The sequence below is a fragment of the Heloderma suspectum genome, chromosome 13 (assembly GCF_057233095.1).
Source record: "Heloderma suspectum isolate Gila_16-S chromosome 13, 16-S_ref, whole genome shotgun sequence".
Taxonomy (NCBI): domain Eukaryota; kingdom Metazoa; phylum Chordata; class Lepidosauria; order Squamata; family Helodermatidae; genus Heloderma; species Heloderma suspectum.
This window is the reverse complement of record NC_139470.1, coordinates 25,372,646-25,397,680: the sequence shown is the minus strand read 5'-3', so window position 1 is coordinate 25,397,680 and position 25,035 is coordinate 25,372,646. Positions and strand designations below refer to the sequence as shown.

The following is a 25,035-nucleotide window of genomic DNA, read 5'->3' as shown; positions in this document are numbered from 1 at the left end:
GCCCTCCTCTCCATGTTATTCTCACAACATCCCTGTGAGACAGGTTAAACTGAGAGTCAGTAACTGTCCCAAAGTCACCCAGTGAGTTTCATGGCAGAATGGGGACTTAAATCCTGGTCTCCCCACTCTCAGTCCAACACTCTAACCACTACACCACGCTGGCTCCTTTGGACGGAGGAGCATTCCACCCCCTGAGTCTAAAAAGTGGTACACCCCAGATATAGGTATACCACCTCAGTGACAACTAGGCTCCAGTGAATCATGCATATTTAAGGGAATCTGGGGCCTACCTATTTCTCCAGAAGGGCTGGCTCAAGACATCCCGCCACCTGAGGTAGGGGAACATGCCACTGCCACGGGGGAGCACAAGCCACTGCTACATGCCACTGCCAGGGGTGGCAGTATGAACCACCCTGCCAGCCACCCCCAGCCTTCCCCTACAAGACCTTGCTCTGAGGGTTTCTTTTCTGAGCAAGGCATTGGCAAGGAAGTGGCCCTGGAGACTGCTGCCATGGCAGCGCAGGCATTCTCCAGGGTCACCTCCCTGGCAATGCCTCACTCTGAAGACCCCTCAGAGTAAGGCACTTTGGTTGGGTGGGCTCTGTGGAGAGCCACACCGGGCTCTCTTGCTGTGGCCTTTGCCACAAGGGAGTGGGTGGCGCGGCTCTACCGAGTGGCTGCCTGCCTATGCCTTACTCAGAGTTGCCAGCGAGGCTGTCCAGAACACCGGCTGTATGCCTCACTTTGAGAGGCATAGGGTGGTGGCAGGAGCAGCAGGGCCCCCAGAAGCAGGAGCATGGAGTCCGCCACCCTTCCTGATCTGCTGCTTGAAGCGGGGGATTCACCTTGCCTTATGGGAGGGCCTGCCTGCCCTGCAATATTATGCATCGCCCCTGAGGGGAGGGCAGCCTCTGGTCCCTCTTTGGCAGGAGAGGCAGCTCCAAGTTCATCATGCAAGAATACCAAGGCCTGAATTCTACTACTACGACTTCTACAGCCATTCATGCATATGCGATTTGCTGTCACGTACCACTGAAAAGGAGGAAGGATAGACTCTTCTCTCTTCCATGGCAACAGCTGAGTCATGCTACATCTGCACATAAAGATTTTGGCACTGAATGTTCAAGCCCCCAAATCCAAACACCCGATTATCTGCATTAAATTGCTCCAGCAGGTTTCACCTGCCTCCAACTGCAGATATTTATCTTCTGAAATAACTTCAAAACAAACTCCTTTTTTCATATTTTAACACTTCCCACTGCCGTTTAGGTAGGTGCCTGCTCTTGCCATCCCACTCCAATCTCAAAGTCTACCATTTTTTATCGCTACCCACCAGAATTTTATCTGCCATCTGCTGGATCTGTTGAGACTTAGTCTGGATATCTTCTTTCAGTCGATTCTCTCTGCGTTCCACAGTTTCGAGCCTCTTCACTTGGTTCTCCAGAGAGTGGCGTCTTTCCTGCCCAACATTCAGGAAAGTAAAATTGAGGCTAAAAGAAGTCTGGATGTTCTCACAGCAAGTAGCAGCAGTCATAGTAAAACCATTTCAGCACCTTTTCCCAAAATGATATACCCCAGTTAAACTCTACAAGCCAATAAAATTATCTTTAAGGGGGAAAATTGAAAACAAAAATAATTAGCAAGTGATGTTGCTGTCTTAAAAGCAATTCTTTCATTTGACACAATTAAGCCCACTTCAGACACAACAATGAACCATAGTTTATTGTTACAAGCACAAGCCACCATAAACCTCAGGGCTGTATGCTCCCCTTTTCCCTTCGCATGCAAGAGGAGGAGATTTAAAGCTTTCATTCCTGGTGTAGTTTAAACCTCTGTCTCCCATTTTATCCAAAATCAAGCAACTGTGGTTTAGACAAACAGTTAACAATATCACACCAGGAACCTGGTTTGTTATATCTGAACGCTGCCTTAACAGTGGTTTTAGAAGTTATCATTTTGCTAACCTCTGCTTCAAGCAATTTCTTTTTCATGCCTTCATTTGAGTCTTCCCGGTTTTGCAATTTCTCCAACTCCTTCTCTGCTCTCTCTTTTGCTTGGCGTATGTTCTGAAGGAGCTCAGTGGCCTCCGAGCTGGCTTTCATAGCCTTAAAGAACAGGTAGGGTAATGCTTAATATCAAAGTTTGCCATTTTATACACATGTAAGAATGTTAGCATTTGACTAACAGTTCTATGGGCAGCTTTTAAATGAACACATAAAACTTACAATAATTCATATTAATGTCCGGAATTTGAATTCAGTTAAATACTCTAGAACTGAGGTCTCCAGCATGGTGCCCACAGACACATCTATTGGCACCCACCAGACTATCTGCCCCTCCTGATTTTTACTTTGTTTCTAAGGGTTTATAAAATATTTATTTGTTTATTTTTGCTGGGAGGCTGGCAAAGTAAAGTGTTTCTATCTTTATCTGGATCGATAAGGGTGATTTTGTGTTTTGGAGCTCAGACCCCCACCTCTGCCTTGTACTTAGGTTCTTGGGCAAGTGACTTTTCTTTTAGTTCACCTTTTGGGAACTGAGTGTTTTGCAACTGGCCATGCTCACCCTGGCAGCCATTTTATGAATGGGCAAGCCCCCAAGGTAGCCATTTTGTGAGAGTGCCCATGGCATTTCCCCAAAATTCTAAATGTGCCCACCAGCCCAAAAAGGTTGGGGACCCCTGCTCTAGAAGTGCACACATTTAGGTGAAACCCCTTACGAAAACCTAAATGGGAGTATCAGCTTAATAGCAGGGCAGATGAGAATCTCTGACTCGCTGCACCATTACTGCTTGATGGTCATGCTTGCTGCAATTTGTAGCGCTTGCCTGTTATGTTTGTTGTAGTTCAAGATGAGGCTGGACAGCCACCTGTCAGGGATGCTCTGACTTGGATTCTTGCATTGAGCAGGGGGTTGGACTCGATGGCCTTGTAGGCCCCTTCCAACCCTACTGTTCTATGATTCTATGTTCTTAGAGCAATACAAGAATGGAACCAATTACCTAGGGAGGTGGTGGGCTCTCCCACACTGGAGGCATTCAAGATGAGGCTGGACAGCCACCTGGCAGGGATGCTCTGACTTGGATTCCTGCACTGAGCAGGGGTTGGACTTGATGGTCTTATAGGCCCCCTTCCAGCCCTACTGTTCTATGATTCCAGTTTGTGGCAACTGCCAGTGCTCCAGTCTGCCTGGGACAGAGGCACCAGCAGCCACCATGAGCCATGGGAATGAATGGTAGTGAAAAGAAGAAGCAATTGATTGGTAGGCTCTGACGGCTGCCATGGTGAGCATGAACCCTGGTGAAACAGATTATATTTTGAGCTAAGCATGACTCTACCGCCTAGCTTTATTGAAAGGCAACAATGGAAAATGCTTCCACACCCAACGTGGGAACAACTCATACCAACTTTTCTACAGGTAGGAGGAAATGCCTATCATAGAGCGAGATTACAAAAACTTTCTGGATCGATACGAAGCAGCCAGCCATCTAACACCCCTGCAGAAGTGTGAATGAGCTCATGTATTTCAATCCTACCACAAACCCTTACTCATATATTGCTCAACATACCCACAGCAAACAAAGGAATAACTGGGAAGTAATTAAATCTGAAGTAATATGACTAAGAGCATCACTTTGCTGAACTGGAAAAAGATTATCTGTGAAAGAGCATACAGATCCAAGATAGTTATCGTCATTGTTTTTGACAGTCTGATACTGTATCTTTTCATCTCTGCGCAACTGGGAAAACAAAATACCTCCATCCCCACCCCTACCCAAAATCAAACAAACTCAAAGTTACTCAGGGGTGCCAAGATCTAAGTTCTAGGCTGAGGTTTTAGTACCAAGTTAGCAAGGTGCAACTGCATGTTTCCAAAGGAGAAGATAATTTGAGGAGTGCACGGTTCCTTTAGAATCCTAGTTACCTTGTTTACTATAAACAAGTTTCCAGACCTTTGGAAAAACAGATGATTTCACTTGTCAGCTCCCCTTCCTATGGAGCTTTGAGAAGCATATATGGGATTCACCCATGTCACCCCTAAAAGTCCTATGAAGCAGCTCAGGCAGAGACGGTGGCTGGCTTCAGACCACCCAGTCAGATTAATGACTAAGCAGAAATGGCCAGGTCTTCTTGGCCCAAGTCCCAGACACATGGCTGTCTACAAGGCAAATGAAGTTCAAAGCAAGTATCTCTTTATTGCTAAGCATACCTCAAGATTTTTCAGGGACTGATCTAAGCGGTTCCACACTTGGGATATACAATTGTAGAATAAATGCAACATTGTCCACAAGGTATGATTTGGCACCCATTCCATTATTGAAAATTAGATCCAAATTAAGCATTCGTAATCTGTCACTAACTCAGGGTTCATTATATTTTTGCAACGTGGCCCTCAAGTGCTGAAAAAGCTCACACCTGGTGCAGCATGCCTGAATTGGCCTTCTAAAGTTAAATTTCTACTGAATATTCCAATTCTGGCTGCACTTCATTTTTAAAAATAAACATGGGATGACATGTTGTGAAGAGGAGAAAGCACTGAGATCATCACGATTTCAGATTCTAATCCCCCCTCACCCCACCATCCTTCTCCCTTTCCTATCCACAGTACAATGACTAATTCTGTTTTGGAACACGCGACGCTGTTCCTCCTTCCTCTGCATTAAAACTTGTAGGGAAGTCTAAAGAGCAGACGAATAAACTGCGTAGGAAAAAATATTCTCCCCAACTTTTAACTAAAAAACCCAAAGCAATTGATTCTCTAGCATACCCACTATCAAACCCTACCTTTGTCAGCTTCTCCTGGAGCTCCTGGATTTTGACCTGTTGTTCTGCATTGATCTACAAGAGGAATTAAGAGAAGGAAAAGAACTATACATGCACACACCTTGGAAGCTGAAGGAAACCGTAGTGCCATGTTTAACTTCATTGCCCAGTATTGGTTCCTTTTTATTTCCACTTCAGTCCAAAGACTATGCATCCCTCCACTCTCTCACACCTACCATCCTGACATCAGGGCTACCTAAGCAAGGGACTCTGAAGGCAACATTCCCCAACCTGGTGCGCGCCAGATGTTTTGGCTAACTCCAGTCATCACAGGCTATTTGCTATGCTGGCTGGGTCTGATGGGACCTCGTGTCCTCTGGATATTTTTGACTACACTGCTCTAGCTAAGACTGCTCTAAGGGAACAAGGCTAAAACTAGGGGAACCCAATCTTATTCTGGCTGGGCCCACAAAATATTGCTGGGGATATACTAGGTTTCTATTTTCAAGGTAAAAAGGACTGTGGACGTCTGGCTCTCTTAAAGGAGGCTTGGTGAAAAACATTTGAGAACAGAGAGCATTCATCACTATTCTGCCAAGAAGCCATCTTTGGACAGAACCATCCTATTACTGTAAGGACTAGGGGCCTAGAAAAGGGAGTTTCATTTATTATCTAAATCTAGTATGTGTATATGTACGTTCCTCACCTCTGCAACCCCTAGCCATGCTCACTTCTCTCCTCTGCCTATTCTCAACCCTAGTTTACCATCTCATGCCCCTTCCTCTGGTCTTCCCCTCCTTTCCCCTCTGGAACGAAAGCCCAGCCAATGGCAGACAGAGACTGCTGTGCCCCTTCAGCCCCATTAGGACATTAGGGCAATGCAGCTTCGTCACAGCCCTGCAGTTCAAGGTGTATAAGAATATCAATATGACCCCCCCACACATACGTTCAATGCATGGGCGAGCCACAGCCATGCCCTCCCAGGCCAACACACCTGCTGGTTATGCAGCAGTGGATTTTGGCATCAGTGAGAAAACAGGATGTACATGCTTAGCAGCCCTCCATCCAACTGGGAAGCCAATCAGGGTTTCTGAATAGGTAGAGGTGATGTGTATGCATGTCTTCAATTAACATGCAGATGCCAGGAATGTGGGTGCATGGCCAGCAGACATATTCCTGCAACCCCTTCCTGCATTCATTAAACACATGGAGGGGTGGTGGTATGAACACCCCTACAGACAGAGCTGTTCCTGCCAAAGTGCACTGTAGCCCTCTTTCTCTGCAGGATCCACAGAAACAGAAAAAGGTACAAGGCACACCTAGAAATGCAAACTCATTTCTCATTCTCTTACACATTTTAGAAACATTGGAAGCTGCCTTATACTGAGGCAGACCATTGGTCCATTTAGCCCACTACTGTCAACACTGGCTGGATTCATACAACATGGCAAGCCAGAGTACAAGTTGAGCGTGGGTTGCTGTTCAACTGTGGGTTGTGTAAACCCATTCTGCTAACCCAATCTGTTGTGTGAACCTATTCTGTTAGCCACGAACAATCAACGAAGAGAACCCTTGGTTTGTTGTTGGGTTGTGAACTCTGGGTTGTTTGTGGTCAACGAACCATGGTTTGTTAGCACTGCTGGGTTCACACAACACAACAACCAACAATTCAACAACAACCCGCAGTTCAATGAGAACCCACAGTACCCTGGCTTGTCATGTTGCGTGAACTGGCAGCAGCTTTCTAGGGTTTCAGGCAGGGGTTTTTCCAGCCCCACCTGGAGATGCTGTCTATTGAACTTGGGAACTTCTGCCTGCAAAGCCCTTCTGTTCCTGTTCACTTGCTACTAGAGATGCCTCCATTTTCCCTCCTGGCAGGACTCCCATGCCTTTAAAAGCTGCATGACTGGAAATGTAATGGGTGTAGATTTTCCTGTCATCATACTGGGAAAGGCTGCAGCTGTAACATTTCTGCCCTCAGCTTTTAAGAAGGCATTTTTCTTGTCCGGCCAGAAAAAAAGGTGGCAACCCTACATGTCTAACATTTCAAATTCGAAGCAGTATCAGACCTAGGCTCTCTCTTCCCCTGTGTTTTTGATGGGGAAGTGACCAGTGAATGCTCAAAGGCATTTTAGGCATTGCTGCTCTTAAATTCCCTGCATAGAATTGAGCCTACTCCTTTGAAGGCATGCAAAGAACTGAGCTGCAGCTTGTATGCTTCCTGGGGAATGGCGTAATTGGTATGAATTGCATCAGGCCCCACCCACTTTGGCCTTAGCCCCACCCACTTTGGCCTTAGCCCCACCCACTGCTGGAATATGGCCCCCAAGACCCTTCCCAAATTGAAACCCAACCCCCAGGCCAAAAATGGTAACCCCCTCCAGTGGAGGCTGGTGGCTCCAATGTCAGTGGGGTGGTGGGTTTGCTCTGGGTTTCAGTCAGCACTCTAAGGGAGCTATCCAAGGTGCGGGAAAACCTTGGATAGCTCCGTTAAGAGTTCTGACTGAAACCCAGAGCGGACCCATCAACCCCACTGACATTGGAGCCACCAGAATCCACTCCCCGCCCCCGGTCTTAAAGGAAGCTTAACACCCTGCCCCTCAGCTTCCATTTCAATTTCACATGCTTCTCCTGAGGGGACAATGGCTGGAACCAACCACCCCAGGGTTTGGGAGGTCCCAAGAGGGCCTCAGCACTTGGTAAGTGTATTGAAGGAAAGGTTTTCAGGTCTGTTTCCACACCACCCCTCCCTCAAGTATACTGCTGCAATGATGGGACAAGACACACTTGGCAGAATGTTCCTTTCCATGGAACTCTGAACGCAGCAGGAGACTGTCCAGGTGTGAGCCTAGCAACCCTGTGCCTCCCCAGCCCACAACACTCCTGCTTCTGCCAGCCCCTTCAGTCAGGCATTCAACTCAAAGCCCCTCCTTGGCCACCCGCTTCTTTGTCTCCATGGCTCTGACACTCAGTTTCCTCAGGCCTCTGCTTTTACTGTCCCTCCCTCTTTAGCCATCCCAGCTCTCAGCCAACCTCTGTGGCTACTCCAGGAGTCAGCGCTCCCACCTAGCTGCCTTCCTGTCAATACCAATCCTACGGGTTTTTCCCTATAGCCGCTCCCTTTCATTAGCAGCTTCTTTTCTCATCTCCTCACCTCCATTGCCCTCCTTTTCCTCAGACGTCTACTTCATATACCTACCCTTCTCCAAGGTTCATGTTACTCAGTACGTTTCTCCCCCTCACTTGTTTCAGCCACCGTGCCTTTGGGCCCCCTACCACCTAAGGGCCCCCCTACCTTTGGGGATTTCCTCCAGCTGAGCTTTCTGGTCTTCCTCCCTGCCTTGCACACACCATTCCTCCTATCCCTAAGTGAGTTTCCCTCCGCTGCTGAACATACACTTCAACTCACAACACCTGAAATGTCATGAACAGTCTAAGACTGGCAACTATTCTCAAGAAGACAGAATGTTCATGAAGATTCTAAAACATCCCATCAGTTCAGCCAATGGGGCGGGGGGGGGAGACGGGGGGACCAGAGGCTTCACTGCCACTACCTATCAGAAAATCCCTGTTTATTACAGTATATATTTTATTTTGACACCTTCCTCTCACGAGTTCTAAGTCCAACGAGGGCCACCTGACAAAGCCCTATTTTAAAATCAAATTACAGAACCACCAAATAAGGTCCATTGTACTTATGTTGGGGTTTTATAAGGAGCAAATCCTCATAGAAACCTTACCTTCTCCAATTTGGAATACAGCTCTCCTACTTCTGTTTTCCCTTGATCTTTAACCTTTAATGTAAAGTTTAAACAAATTATACAACTCAACAACAGGAGAAGTTACTGAAATCTAAGTAGTTCCTCAGTTTCAAAGCAATCTGTATTGGTGTGGGGTGGGTTTTCAACTAGCATTAAAAAGTACAGCTTTCAACAGGTCATGAAATCTTTTTAAATTACTGATATTCACAGTAAATTAAGAGGATCAAAATAAAATGGCTACAAATCCAAACCACCAATGAATCTTTTGTTAGCAGATCCATTATTTGGTTGCACTTATTAAAAGGGAAGATATGAAATTGACAAGAGCAATTAAAATGGACCTCCCTCCAGAGAGGACAAGGCTATTTGGCATAGAAGCATCTGTTCTGATTAATTTGAAAACTATTAGGAAAAAAAATAAGTTTGTCTTTTTCCCCATGGACCTTAATATGCAGGCAAAGAAACCCATCTGGTGCAAAAGGAAATGTAAAATATTATTTTCTAGAACAGAATCTAGTAGCAATCAGATTTCTGAGTTCAGCTTTTTTTTTTTTTTTAAGCAATGCCACTGCACAAAGTATTTTCCACTTCATTTCCAATCTAACAAAGCTATGGTGTGTGGAGGGTTTTTGCAATCAGGGCTCATGGAAAGAACATAAATCACATTTGACTATTTTCTATACATCGGTTGCAAGGTGCGTGCAGGCATTGGTTGCCAAAATGGATTCCGAAACAGAGAATTCTAGAACCCTGACCTTAACTACCTTCTGGAGCCTGTTGTGACATTCTGTGGCTTTACGTTTGAACTCTTCAGCAGACAGCCGGGACTCTCGCAACTCAGATTCATAAAGATCACTCCGCCTGCGAGCTGAAATCAGATCCTCTTCTAACTGATTCATCATCAACCTCATCTCTTCTACCTGGGCTTGATACTCCTGTGGGAAGAAATGGGGTGTCACATACTTCAGAAAGCACAAAGGAAAAAATGGCAACCCAGATATATGCAAGGAAAAACACCCAGGAGGAAAAACACATGTACACGCACACCATGAAACACATCATTTCCCCCCCACCCCAAACACAGAGATTATGTCCCCTTTTCATTTAGAAAAAAGGTGGAACATACACCCCTGAGAGAAAGCTTTTATACTCAACCAGCAACCTGGATCTATTCCTAGTGCGAGGACTGAAAAGCACAAGCTAAGCTGATCGATCATCACCCATTTTATTCCTTAGAACAGTTACCTGTTCTTTGATTTCCTGCAACTTCCGGCTCTGTTCTCTGATATCATGAAGGAGCTGAAGTGCCTTGTCATCCTCCTGAGACACTTCCATCCGAGCCTGCTCCAGACTTCGCTTTAAGCTCTGTAAAAGTGCAAGGTTTAATACATGTGCCGCTTTGCATGAAGCTGTACCAAGGAAATCATCAGTTAAGGACAAAACCAAAGAAGTTAGCAAACTGGAGCTTTGCATCTCAGCTTCTGTTCGACTTCAGTCTTCTGTTTTAGCAGCAACAATATCCTCTACTTCCCCTTCAATTAAATATGCTATGATTAAAAAATAAATTGTGAAATGCAATTTAAAGAGCTACTTGACTGAGAACACCTGCAACAGCACTATCCCTACTGAACTACTGAATGAGGCCGGACCATAGCTCAACAGCAGAGCACATGACATACGAATGCAAGGTCCCAGGTTCAATCCCTGCCACCTCCAGTTAGATCAAGGAAAGACCCAAGTCCCTGGAAAGTCACAGGCAAAGTGAAGGTTAAACAGTCCTGAGCTACATGAACCAACTGTCGAAGCATAAAGCACGTCCACATTTGTTAATGCTATCTAGGAACAGAATCAGTATAAGAAGATCTTGTACACAGATTCAGCATCACTACCACTGCCAAAGAGCTTCCTGCAAATAATGACTTCCTTGCTTCTGATTAAGTCAAGAAGAACCCAAAAAGCTTTACCATGACAAGAATACCCACTGTAGTTTTCTGCCTGCAAGAGTCGAGCCGAATTTCCTTTTGCCTGCTCTGTCATGCCATCAACTCTTCAAGCTATTGATCAGTTAAAACCATGTAACAGACTTACAGTGCCTTGCATATTAACAGCCCCTATTTAATTAGACAGCTATCCTTCTTACACTCCCTCTGCCATATGCCCTACTGATACAACCACAGAACAGACCAATGGAAACGGGTGACTTCAGGGGAACAGGTAGAGGCTCACACTGCATTCTGTGATGTAGGTAGCCAGGTCCTGTTCAAGGAGGGATCGCTGGGTCTCGGAGGCTTTCAGTTCCACCTCCTTTTGGCTAAGTACAGCCTCCACCTCCGATACTCTGCGGTGCAAGCGCGTCATTTCCTGCTCCATCTGCAACAAACATTGAAAGGTTTAAAAGTGCTTTCCACGGTACAATGAGCAGACAGGGTCAATGCACAACTTGGGAAGAAGCCTGTCTCTAGAAAAGAGACAAGGCTAGAATTTAATTTAAATTCAAATACCATGGTTTCTGCTCCTGGGAATTCACAGTTCCTTCTCAAGGAAAGGCAGTAATTCTAAGTCACCCCATTCATTCAAGCCGTTTGTTCACATGCAGTCACTCTTCGAACCCCAGTTAGCAAAGAAGCCACAATCATTTTTTCACCTGATTTTTTTTTTCCAGAGATGGGTCACTTTAGCTTTATCCCAAATCCATCTTGGACCAGAGGAGGGCTCCCCCCCATGTCCTTCTGAGGGAGCAGTGGTCAAGTCCAGCACAGAACAGAAAGAGAAATAACTGCACACCTTTTAAGTCCCTCAAAATCAAGAGAGGAGTTTAAATGTATTCCAGTGAGTTGGCTTTCAGCAACAGTTAGAACGTGTTCACTGTAAATCAATGAAGTGGCGACAGTTACATAAGCAGAAACTGAAGGACCAGGAAAAGAGAGAGAGAGAGAGAGAGAGACTGTGTGGTGCTCAAAATAGAACCAGAGCAGCTGAGCAGCTAATGAAGAAATGCCACCTGCTGGAAACCACCACCAGCGCCAGGCCAAGGAAAGGTCTAGGTAGAATCCAGAGCTTCCTCTTGTTAAAATTAACAGATCTTGAGTAAGACAAGGCCTACACTCATTTCTCTCTAACTGATGAGGAAACCGCTCCGTCGAAACTGTGAACCCATCAGCAGCATCTGGCAGGTCCTCTGACATATACTGATTGCAGATCCCTGGAGCAAGGAGGAAGGCCGGCCACGTAAATAAATACCTTGTGGCACTTATCCTGGGTGTCTTGTAGCTCTTTACTTTTAAGGAGGAGTTTCTTTTCCATGGAGTTCAGCTTGGCTGGAGAATCCAACCCCAAAGCAGACCTTAAAAAAGAAAAGAGCCCAAAATTATTTATGTATCTGAGGTTGGGGAACATAAGGGTCTCCCTAAACACCTTTCAAACCTAGCCAGAACAAGATGAATCTAAGAGTCGCAGTGACAGCAGCCAAACCACTTTGTGTTGCCACTAAGCCTCATAAAAAGATCACTTTTTGAGACAAGTTGCTATATTCTCATTTGTACAGTGACCATCACAATACATGACAGTTCCTATAATGACTGCAGTCTAGAAGCCTGACAAAGGAAGAAATGAGGAGGACATGAAAAAGGGTTCATGAGAAGCGCCTCACATGGAGTTTTCAAGCAATAAGTACAGCCCCCCACTCAAGAGCAATCTAACCTAGAGGCCTTTCTACAGGCTGGTACACCACTGGAAGAGCAAAGTGTTAAAGCGCTACATAGGGAAAGAGAATCATCCACAGATTTACTTAATGGCTTGGGAAAGACACTGGCCCAATTCAGACATCATGATCTTAGTATAAGCCATGGTTTATCAGACAAGGAGCAAGCCACTGCCCACATGCTCCCACCTCACCCCTCCCTTTGTGCACCCAGCTTCAGCCAAAGATAGCCTGGTTCCTTAAACCAGGGATGAGCAACTTCAGGCTTCTGAGACCTTTTTTTTTTTTTTTTACTAGAAGCGTGAGATCCAGCAACCAGATCCTGGTGCAAACGTTATGCACTAAAAGAATTCTGAGCCCAGCAATGTGTTCTGAATACTAGAATTGAATGGAGCTCACAACTCTATCACAGATAAATCCATTCCAATAATTTAGGGTGGAAAGGGAGTTTTTTTTGTTGCTACTGTTCAACAGGGAATCAGAAATCCTTGCTGGTCTACTGCAAATCATCCAGACAGCTACTTGTAAATCCAAATCTACCTTCTGCCCACCCCATCTTAAGCTATAGTTTCCTGTGTCAGGTGCCATTTAAAAAACAGGATCTCTTTGCCAGAGGTGGGTATGCAACTAGAGGAGGGGACAGGCGAAGGAGCGCATGAGCAGACGGTTCTTTCCCAGTCCAATGAGCCACTGTTTATATGGACCAAGATAGTGACTCTTTCAACCTCAGTTACCAATTTTATAAAAGGGAAACTACACTCCTACAGGGATGTCCTAGAGATTATAGATTTATATGCTGCCCTATTCTGAACGCTAAGGTGCATGTCGCAAGCATGACAAACTTTGGTAAGACTTATTTTATATAATTTTAGAATAGCAAAAGCACACTTTCTTTTTAGAATGATGAATAAACCTTCATACAAAGCATTCTGATATTGCTAGCCAGCCTTTATTCCTCCAAAGTGATTTCTATGTAATAGGAAGACTTTTATGTGAAACTGGAGATGTAAAATTTCTGGAAATTCTGAAGCCATAGAGAAAAGTGTTTGTTTAATCCTTTCTCTACGATTCCCAGAATAGTCATTTCTTCCATGCCTTGTCAAAATTATGATCTAATACATCTTTTACTGATAGACATTTATCATGTCTTAGGTATGCACCAAGCCATGCTCAGTTACCTCACATGTGACTAGAGTCACCATATCAAGTATGTGAAGAAAGTTTGCATTCCTGACAGTTTGGGTTTTGTTCTATAGGGTCCTGTTTCTGGGCTTGTTCTGATTAGATTCTGTAGCTGTCAATGAATGTAGTTATAAAACCCAGATGCGAGAGGAACACTGTCGGTTATCCTGCCTCTGCCACCATCTGTGATGGAACAGTATGTTGGCTATCCCAACCATGTTTTTTTCTTTCTTTTAAAAAACTTTTAGGCTTGTGTCTGTGGAACTCACTGCCAGTTTTTAATAAAGTTCCAATTAGACATCACTGTTGGGGAATGCTGCCTCAGTGCTAAAACCTTTAAGTGCTACCACCAAAATAACTGCTCTATAGTTATTTTGCAGTAGCCTGTTTCCTATGGCATGGGTATAGGATCAATACCACCACTAGAGACATTTCAAAGTGAATAAAAATTAAGACGTTTATTAAGGGAAATTATTTGCAAAAAGGAATAAAATGTCACTCTTCAAGTAATAGGTCAAGATTGCTTAAAGGTCCTTAAATTAAATACGCCTGATTACCAATTCCTAATAGGTAAGAGAGTCTTCCCCAGCTAAGTATGGAATCAATGGCTTTTTTTTTAGATCAGATTTCCCTAAACTCCAACACAACCAATTCCTCAGAAACAGATGCTATACACCAATCCTCCTCTGCCTCCAGCTCTTCCTGCTTCTTCTGGCTTCTAGGATGATTCACGATGTTTCAGGGCTGCTTGCTGAAGTATTATGCATAATATGGTTTGCTCATAAAATTATTATGTTTGGCATATTAAAATTTAAAAGCATAGTTTATTCAGACAATTTACTGAGCTTACTGAGTTCAGACATATTTAGTGAGTTTATATTTAAATTATTTTAATTTTAATGATAATTTTATGGGCAAACCAAATTATATGTAATACGTTGTATGTTCCTAAAGTGACTTTACATCTGTGAAGAACAATTAAAACATAGTATTGCATATTTTTCAACTGTTCCCTCAAATTTCCCTTTCCCCCCCCACCCCTGAAAAAAACTTGGGGGGAAATGGGTTGTTGCTGTTTTACCATGACTTCAAAATTTCCTGACACTTTACTTTTCAAGCTGATGAGGATTTGAACCTGGCCCTTCTCCGTCGTAGTCTGACACACTAACTGCTACACACCACATTGCCCGAATAGATCCTACAGCCTACAAATACGAACACTTGCTCAGCCCACTCCAGTGCTCACATGTAAGCATTTCAATCTTTTTCTTCTTCAGAACTGGAGGTATCAACTGCAAGAAATCACGCACAGAAAGAGCAAGATTAATAAAGCATGTTTGTACTTTTACCTATCCTTAAATGCATACTATAAGAAACACACACACACACACACACACACAGAGAGAGAGAGAGAGAGAGAGAGAGAATGAGAAGCTATTCTCAGAAGCACAAACCTGTTTAACTAGGCACTTCATAAACTGGTTGGAGATCCCTGGAGCAAGGAGAGAAGCTAGCCATGTAAATAAATACCTTGGGTGGTTTTAATAGTAAATATTTACTACTACCGGAGACTGTAGACACACAAAATACAAACGGTATTTTCCCAGATGCAGGGGCACACTCAACAACTCACCACTGGGGGAACATGTTTCAATCTGACAAGAGCCTGCAAATAGGGTGGGTTTTCCGCGACCTCAACGTTTATCTGACTTTGGAGACTCTAGAAGACTCAGTGCAACATCAGAGAGAGCACTCTTCTGCAGGCTCCAGAGAGACTTGAAAGGTGGCAAGACTTGTCATTTTCTGATTTCTCCAGAACTCAAAGCGACAGGGACCAGCCCCGGTCTCCCTCCTTCCCAGCTAAGAGCTGGGGAGGAAGGCAGGGGCTTGCCCAGTGAGTTAAGCTGGGCCTTGGAGGTGACTCAAGCTCCTCCAAAGCTCCTCTATGGTATTAGAAACGTGACCCTGTCCTCCCTCTTGGGGAAAGGGCACAGTCAGTGACGGACACAGTTCGGTTAGTTGCCAAGACCAGACAGGATTTGTGGTCCCCTGCCCATAAGTCACATACTTCTCTCAGCCACCACATTAGTATTTGGTAAGCTGCCCCCAATACACCACGTTCTAACCAACACACCACGTTGGCAAATCAAAAATGAAACCATTTTAAAAAGCAAACAACAAGCCACAGAACAACAAGGCTCAGGTGAGCCAAATGCTACCTGAGAAAGACAGGTTTGCAACCTAAAACCTTAACCTTTTCCTAATACCTATTTTTTCTCCATATAATTCAAATATAGGTCCTACGTCGCAACCTAGCTTCCCCACTTGAAATAAAATCCAAGCTGAGGCTTGCTGCCCAAGATTTTGTTATTTCCAATGAATAACACAACACCCTCCGCATGGCAACTCCTGGCTAAGAACTTAAGAAGCTGCCTTATTCCGAATCAGACCACTGGTGCATCTAACCCTGTACTGTCAACACTGACTGGTAGCAGCTCTCCGGGGTTTCAGGCAGGACTCTTTCCTACCCATATCTGGAGAGGCCAGGATTGAATCTGGGACCTTCTGTATGCAAGAAGCCATGCATTTAGCCATGGCTTCTCTCCTATGCACTTTTCCTCCTTAAAGCTCCAAGTTTTCCTTCTCCACTCGGACTCATTTCTGGCATTCTCCTAAATCTTCTGGAAAATTCCTTCTGCCACATCCCAATCCCTCCTTTCCTATGACCCCCATCTTCCCATGGCCTGTTACCTCATCCTTCTTCTGAGACATTAGGCCAGGAGTGGGAAACCTGTGGCCCTCCAGTTGCTGTTGGACTACAACTCCCACCAGCCCCAGCCACTTTCTCTACATAGTTCTCTGCATAGTTTTATAGAGCTATAAAACATCCCCCACTATTCACCCTTTTTTCCCCAAAGCGAAAAAGCCCCAAATCTTGTATCGTTTCCTCATAGGGGATTTGCTCCACTCCCCTGATCATTTGCCCTTTTTTGCACCTTTTCCAGGTGCAGTGACCAGAACTGTACACGGTATTCCAAGTGTGGTCTCACCATAACATAAAGACATTATGATATTGGCCACTGTATTTTCAATTTCCTTCCCAATTGTCCCCAACATGGAATTTGCCTTTTTCACAGCAGCCGGTTGACATTTTCCTTGAGCTATCCACTACAACACCAAGATCCCTTTCCTGGCCAGTTACTGCCAACTCAGCTCCCATCAGCGTTAATATGAATTTAAGATTTTGTGCCCCAGTGTGCATCTCTTTACACTTGCTTATTTTGAACCACATTTGCCATTTTAATGTCCATTTTCCCCAGTTCAGAGAGATCCTTTGTGAGTTCATAAAAATATCAGAAGAGCCATGCTGGCTCAGACCAAGGGTCCATCTAGTCCAGCATTCTGCTCGAACAGTGGCCAACCAGCTGTCAACCAGGAAACCCACAAGCAGGACACAAGTGCAACAGCACCCTCCCACCATGTTCCCCAGCAACTGGTGTATATAGGCATACCGCCTCTGGTTCTGAAGGCAGCACAACAGCCCTCAAGTCTAGTGGCCATTGAGAGCCTTCTCCTCCATGAATTTGTCTAACCCCCTTTTTAAAGCCATCCAAATTGGTGTCCACCACTACATCCTGTGGTAGCAAATTCCATAGTCTTACTATGCACTGTGTGAAGAAATACTTCCTTTTATCCATCCTGAATCTCCCACCAATCAGCTTCATGGTACGACATCGGATTCTAGTATTATGTGAGAGGGAGAAAAAAGTCGCCCTATCCACATTCTCCATTCCATACATAATTTTGTACACCTCTATCGTATCTCCCCTTACCCTCCTTTTTTCCAAGCTAAACAATCCCAGCTGTTGCAACTTTCCCTCATAGGGGGGATGCTCCAGCCCCTTGATCATTTTAGATGCCCTTTTCTGTACTATCCCTTTTGCTTTAACCACCCTAGATAATTTGGTGCAACCTCACTGCTCATGCCTACCTCTCTATCAGTTATGAACAAGTTAAAAATCACTGGTCCCAATACAGATTCTTGGGGGCAACCCATTGCTTACATCCCTCAGTTGAGAGAATTGTACAATGATTCCTTTGCTCTAATTCTTTAACCAGTTATCAATCCATCGATCCTCTCCTCTTATCCCATGACAGCTAGGGGCTTTGTCAAAGTAAACAATCCAAGTAATCAACGTCTGTTGGTTCACCGCTATCCACATGCTTGTGGACACTCTCAAAGAATTCTAAAAGGTTAGTAAGACATAACTTACCTTAGCAGAAGCCATGTTGATTCTCCTTCAGCAAGACTTGTCTGCCTATATTTTTGATAATTTGATCTTTAATAATTCTTCTTCACCAAGGTATGTGGAACAGATGTTAAGCTAAATGGCCTGTATTTGCCACTTTCCAGTTCTCTGCCACAGAGGCTGATCTTAGGGATATTTTACATAATGATGTTAGAAGATCAGCAATTTCACATTTAAGTTAAGAACTCTATAATGGATATCAACTGAACCGAGTGATTTATTTGCTTTCGGTTTGTCAGTAAAGTCTAGAACTGTACCTCTTGTCACCAATATCTACCTCAGCTCTTCAGACCTTCCTGAAAATATTAGTTCAGACATGGGTATCTCTCCTACATCTTCTGCTGTAAAGACACATGCGAAGAATTCATTCAGCTTTTCCGCAATCTCCTTATCCTCCTTTACCTCCCTTGCCATTCAACGGTTCAATTGTCTCCCTAGCCAGGTTCCTACTCATGATATATTAAAGTTTTTTAAAATTGTTGGTCTTCATGTTATTAGCAATATTTATTTATTTATTTGCTGTACTTTTAAACCGCTCAATAACCAAAGTTCTCTTTGCTTATTGGGAGATTTAAAAGTACAACTAATAAATAAATGTTGCTAATAACATGAAGACCAACAATAAAAAATGATATGCTACTCAAAATCCATTTTTCCAATCCCTTATTATCTACTTGTATTTCTTCTGTGCACGTTTGTATTCCCTTTTTTTTCTCCTCATTTGGGCAACATTCCCATTTTCTGAAGGAAGCCGCCTTTTCGCTAATAGCTTCCTTGACACTGCTTGTTAACCATGCTCATGACAACTTGGACTTAATGTTACTTTTCCTGACCTGCAGTATACATTCTAACTGAGCTTCGATTACTGTGGTTTTGATTAATCCCAAACATTCTGATGAGAGTTGACCATCTTGATCTTGACTCTCAGCGTCTTTTTATCAATCCTCTCGTTTTAGAGACGTTTCCTCTTGTTAAGTGAAATGTGACCATGTTGAACTTGGTTGCAAATGTTCCACTTGCATATACATTACATTTGACAGCACTATGGTCAGTTTCCAGTCAGCTCACCAAATACCCACATTTTGCCCTAGTCTTGGGCGCCATTTAGGATGTATTCTTTGAATGCCTCCCTGATTTCATTCTCCATCCCAAGGTCACCCTGAATATTCTGGTCAGGGGGATGATAGCATGTCCATTAAAATTACTTTGGGGGCCTGGTACCCACAGTGATTCTTTAAAGGAGTCTGCTTCTTTGTTTGACATTATGCCCTCTTTGACCATTACACCCTTCCAAGACCTTCCTACACAGTTTGTATCAGACGTTACTGTATCCTACTTGCTCTCTCCATCCTGCCAGTTTTCCATTATGCCCTCTATATGTTCTCCTTTAAAACCAAGCACTCCAACTTGCCTATCAAAGCTCAGAGGTTTCTAGCATCAACATAGGAACACCAATACATGGTGTCCCTCTCCAAATGTCTCTGATATGTGCATTTTGCCCTGTGGCCCTTTGACCTCTTTGACTGGCTATACAAACCTAAGAGCCCCGAGATCAGCATCAGAGGCCCTGCCCTCTGGCCCATCATGCAACAAGGACGGGGCCTTTTCAGTGCTGGCGCCACATCTGTGGAATGCCCTCTCCAAGAAAGTCTGACAAACCACCTCTCTCACCATTGCTAGACATGCTGTAAAAACCTATCTGTTCCACAGGGATAAGCTTTATTTTGTCTCTATGCTGGCTCTTGGATTCTGTTTTAAAACTTTTTAGGCTGCTATACTTTATTATGCTCCTGTTCACTGTTTTTGTTGCTTAAGGTATAAGCTGCCTTGGAAACATTTTGTTCTGAAAGGCAGGGTACAGGTGAATTAAACAAATAAAATAAGATTTATAATTATCTTATTTATACAAATAAAATAAGATAATTACACCCCATTTTTAAAAGTGCATGCCACCCATCAACACTTTCCAATTCAAAGTCAGCTGTTCGTTTGCTAAGGAATTACATTATGTCCACCTACTGAAGAGTTTAGTCATGACTATTTCAATAACTGCACCATGGAAATATATGAACATGCGTACCTGTTCAATAGTTTAAGAATATCTTAAAAACCAACTAATTTAACCAAAACTCTAAGAAAAGCCTTGCCTTAATAAAGCATGAAATAGATTTAGGTCCGTACACTATACCCCAACACACACTTGTTTCAGTCTACTGAATTCTTGCAACAATCCAAATAGTATATAATACGTAACATCATTTCACAGGACTTCTCATTATAGCAAGAGTTAGAATTAAGACACTTTGCTCTGTGACATGATCAAACTGTTCCTGGGATAGACAACTTCAGACTGCTGACAAAAGTTGTATCTTTTGGGTAAAAAATTGTGAATGCTTCTTCTCTCTCTCTCTCTCTCTCACACACACACACTCCCCCTACACAAAGAAAGCTAGCACATCAGGGAGAAAGCTAAGCTAGAATTATTCTTCCTGAGATCTTGCTTTCTACATGCAATGGATTTTAATATGGAAAAACATTTTGTCATGCAATACCATGTTGACAGTGGAGCAAAGTCCATGAACAGTTTTACCACCATACTGGCTGTCCGTGTGAAGGATTAGGCCCGAGTTGGGGGCTAATCCCTAAATTATGCTTTTAAGGTTCCCCACCCCCATCTCCTGGCTTCTTCCCCTTCAATGCTTTTCCCATGTTTATTGTAGACAAAGATAAATAAAAACAAATTCCTTTCAAAAATGTAAATATATTTTAATTTGAACCCACTTTAAAAATTACATTATCATTTTATTTTTAAAATCTGGTTTAAAATGAAATCTTAATAACATAAAATCATAGAATCATAGAAGAGTAGGAATGGAAGGGGCCTATAAGACCATGGAGTCCAACCACCATATTAAAGCCTACACATATAATCTTGAGAGAATGGATCAGGACCACCTGTCAAACAGTCCAAGTTAAAGCCTGATTTTCTGTGCAAAGAAATGGAGGAAGATACCCAGCTTAAGAACATCAGAAGAGCCATGCTGGTTCAGACCAAGGATTCTTCCAGTCCAGCATTCTGTTCACACAGCGGCCAACCAGCTGTCAACAGGAAACTCACGAGCATGACATGAGTGCAACAGCACCCTCCCACCCATGTTCCCCAGCAACTGGTGTACACAGGCATACTGCCTCTGATACTGGAGGTAGCATATAGCCATCAGGACTTGTAGCCATTGATAGCCTTCTCCTCCACGAATTTATCCAATCTCCTTTTAAAGCCTTCCAAATTGGTGGCCATCACTATATCTTGTGGTAGTGAATTCCATAGTTTAACTATGCACTGTGTGAAGTACTACTTCCTTTTATTGGTCCTGAAGCTCCCACAAATGAGCTTCATGGGATGACCCCACTGGGTTCTAGAATTATGAGTGAGGGAGAAAAAGGTCTCCCTGTCCACTATCTCCACACCATGTATAATTTTGTACACCTCTATCATGTCTCCCCTTACTTGCCTCTTCTCTAAGCTAAACAGTCTCAGATGCTGAAACCTTTCCTTGTAGGGGAGTTGCTCCAGCCCACTGATCATTTTAGTTGTCCTTTTCTGCACTTTTCCCAACTCTACAACAACTTTTTTAGGTTGCGGTGACCACAATGGTACACGGTATTTTAAGTGTGGCCACACCATAATTTGTATAAGGGGAGTATGATCGTGGCAATTTTATTTTCAGTTCCTTTCCTAATAATACCTAAGATGCAATTTGCCTTTTGAACTTAAATGACAAAATAAGTCATGCATTGCATTTAATATGAAGGCAAATGATATTAAGACCCAGAGACCAGCAAGCCGGCCCAACACGACCTCAAGGCATGTTCAGCCAGATGCCCAAGTAGCCCTTTAAAAAATACTTTGGCACTCCGGCCATCTTTGATTTGCCCCCAGTGTCCCAGGAGCTGAGATTTGGGGAGGGATGGGAAACAGACGGCCATTCCCAAAAACACATGGAGGACACCACATTTTTGTGGCAGTGGCCATCTTCCCAATATAGCAGTGGGAATCCATTCACTGTGACAGCACTAATTTAAAAAGATAATTATTTTAAACAAATGTTAAAAAGGGTCCCCAGGGCAGGTGTCAGGGGTAGAAGAGGTGCCATAGAATGGCACATTGCTACGAGCCCCCTCAACTCTGGAGCCGGCCCTACTGGCAAGTTATCACAGGCACTAGGATTTAGGAGCTGGCATCCTATACATGACCACCATCACCCACAAAGCCTCTATGGAGGATGTTATACTCCTAATTTATGCCCTTCCCCCAATGACCTAAGCTCTCCAATATATTCCATTTTCAAATAATGCACATTATGACAACTTAACAGCATGGATGTTTACTTCCATCTCATTGGGAAACCCTTTGCCCAGTAACTACTAGCCTTTGCTTACAAAATGTGCTGGACATTTTCAGCCTGATCCTACATTTTCTGAGAGACGCTTTGCAAGTCAACAGGACTTATTTCCAAATTATCATGCGTCTGATTGTAACATTAGCCTTTTTGTAAGTGGTCTAGTTTAGTATCTTTGCATGTCTGAGAGCCAAACAGCAGTCTCTCCTCTAGCCAGATATATTTCTGCTGAACATGTGGGCTACATGACCAAAGGCTTATGCTTGTATGCTGTGTAAAGAGTCTATTTAGTTACAAGACAATATGGTTCAAGCATGATAGCAACCAGTTAGTCTGCAAGCCTGTTCAGGAAATGTGTGTACTGAAAAATGGGAAAGCAGCAGTCTTAAATCCATCTGTTTTCCTTTTGATTTAAATGATTATTTCGGTCACCTTGGTCAAACCACCCTGCTGTAGAGCCCTTGCTGAACTATCCACACCACACCTCGGACTTGGCCTTCTTTTCCTATACCCAATCAGCTGAGAGCCTCTTAAGAAAAATAAAGACCCCGTCAACTCTTTAGATGTAGAACTAACAAACATTTTATGGAAAAGCAACTGATTGAGGACACCACTAGAGGCAGTACTAGCTTAAGTACAGGCCCATCTTCCATAGAATCCTCTTCACATTTAATAGTTCTTCTGTACAATGTAATCCAAATGCCTAAAGCCAGCTGAAGAAGGACGATTCTCAAATCAGCCGAAATATTTATTTAAATGTCTTCCATGTAACAGCGTATCACCATTTGTTTTGTTATAGATTTCAGAACTGATTAGGCTTTTACTGCAGTACACTTGAAGCAAGGCTACAACGTGCAGCCGGCTTCGCTCCTGTTCCTTGTTTCCCATGCAGGGGAACTCTTGCACAGCCGCTGCTCCCCAGGGGGAATCCCTTTGTTATCTCCAATCACAAATCAGAGATAACAAGGGAATTCCTTTCCCTGCCACCCTCCACCCACCCAAAAACCCATAGCCTCCAGGCTAGGGAGCAGGGCTTACGGAGGGGCCCCAAATCTTCATGGGCCAGATGGGCAACCTCCATCTCAGCTCAGACCCACGGACAGAAGGTTGCCCACCCATGAACTACAACTCCAATCATCCCCAGTCATTTGGGGATGTTGGGGTCTGTAATCCAACACATCTGGAGAGCACCACGTTTGGGAAGGCTGATCTAATGAATCTTAGGTCTAATTCTCAGCAATGCTGGCCCATGACTTTTTGCTGCCTGAAGCAAAGCCCAAATAGGGTGTGTGTGTGTGTGTGTGTGTGTGTGTATTATATATGTGCACCTACACACACGCACGCACCTACCTGTTTGGTCCAAGCTTTTTAAAGTCTTGATGCACCAGATATCACTTCCTGACTTCTTCTATTCCCCCCACCATCCCAACTCACGATGCTGCCTGAAGAAGGTAGCTGCTTCACCCTGCTGCACTGCAGGCCTGAGCCCGTTTCTCAGAGAGTTAGTAACCTGGGTCTGAGCTGTACCACCTTGAACTGTAGGTGGGAGTTCACATGATAGAATGCTCCTCCCTACCAACATAAATTCCCAGGACATAGAAAAGAAACTAATCACAGAGAGCCTTTCCCTCAACATGCGTATTTTCTAAGTTCAGGGAATTTATTTATTTTGGAGGGGGAAATATTCCATCATGTGAGAACCCCCATCATGGGTCCAAAGCAGTACAGCCAAACACCACCTCAACGAGAACTCGGCCTGAGATTACAGGAAGTCTAAAAGGAGTTTTTAGTGTCAGGAGTCCACTTCAGAGCTCCCTGTTCTTTTCCCTCCCTTTCCTGTACTTTATGCCAACAGCATCCTGTGAGCACCATCCGTTTCTCTAGTACTGCACTAATTTGCTATTAGGATAGTGCATGGGTGACACTGCCTTGTATCAGTTCTTGCCGCAACAGTTGATGCTGGAATCCATGCCCAGTGTTTTCATCAAATAGATCAAGGCATGTGCATGGTTCTGAAATTTGCGAAGTGTTATTATACATACACAATTAGCTTGTATACCATGGCTTTTCCAGATGCTGAATTTTGGTTTCAGAGTTGAATTGAACCAGCATTCCTAGTTATTAGGCATCTGAGGGTGCAACTTGATGCAATGCTAAATGTGTTAGGACCTAGACAAATTTTTTTTCTTAGTTTAGCAATAGGCATGGGGGTCCCTATTGTATGGGATGTGTAGAGAGGTGAGGTATAACCTTTCCCTCCCCAGCTGCGATCCCAATGAAAATCCCCCCCCCACTCCACACAGACATGAGACTGGGGGGTGGGGGTATCTCATTGGTGCCAATGGGAGTCTCATACTTGTGAAGGGGGGAGGAGGACAATTTTCATTGGAATCACAACTGGGGAGGGAATGGTTAGGTCTCCAGTCCCCACATTCTGCAGTCCTTATAAAAATGGAGGCGGGGTGGGTGGGGAGGGGCTTACGAAAAAAACTGAGGTCATTAGACCCCTCCTTGGTATGTTTCCACACACAGGTAAAAACTCTTTTGTTCCGGCAGGCGTTTGGGGAAAGATAGTCTGGGCCTGTGAGAATATGATGGATTGATGCTATTGTTTATATTGTTGCTGTCTCTTAAAATTTTGATATTTTATATAATTTTAATATTGATTATTTAATTATTTTTAACTTTTTTATATTTCTGTGTTTTAACTGTACAGGTTTTTAATGCTGTAAAGCCTCCTCGAGTCCCAGTATTGGGGAAAATGCGGGATATAAATAAATATAATCATAATCATAATAATTAGACCCCGAGTCTCAAAATAATCCAAATCCAAGCAACTCAAATGGATCAGTATCTGTATCTATAGATTCCCCAACGTGGTGCCCTCCAGAAGTGCTGAATTTCAACTCCCATCCATCA

General features: G+C 43.8%; 1 protein-coding gene across 5 annotated transcripts in view; it reads right to left on the bottom strand.

The window, feature by feature from the left end:
- The window catches only part of CIT (citron rho-interacting serine/threonine kinase), a 140,667-nt gene that overhangs the window by 77,312 nt on the left and 38,320 nt on the right, over positions 1-25,035 (bottom strand). For 3 of the 5 annotated variants that reach the window (XM_084820537.1, XM_084820534.1, XM_084820539.1), the window contains 8 exons: positions 11,765-11,867; positions 10,751-10,894; positions 9,770-9,889; positions 9,280-9,459; positions 8,504-8,557; positions 4,785-4,838; positions 1,965-2,105; positions 1,334-1,459 (listed from right to left, as the gene is read on the bottom strand). In XM_084820537.1, the coding sequence (XP_084676663.1) occupies positions 1,334-1,459; positions 1,965-2,105; positions 4,785-4,838; positions 8,504-8,557; positions 9,280-9,459; positions 9,770-9,889; positions 10,751-10,894; positions 11,765-11,867 (922 nt within the window). The remainder of the gene's footprint in view (positions 1-1,333; positions 1,460-1,964; positions 2,106-4,784; positions 4,839-8,503; positions 8,558-9,279; positions 9,460-9,769; positions 9,890-10,750; positions 10,895-11,764; positions 11,868-25,035) is intronic. The other 2 variants (XM_084820535.1, XM_084820538.1) reach the window with 1 other exon arrangement.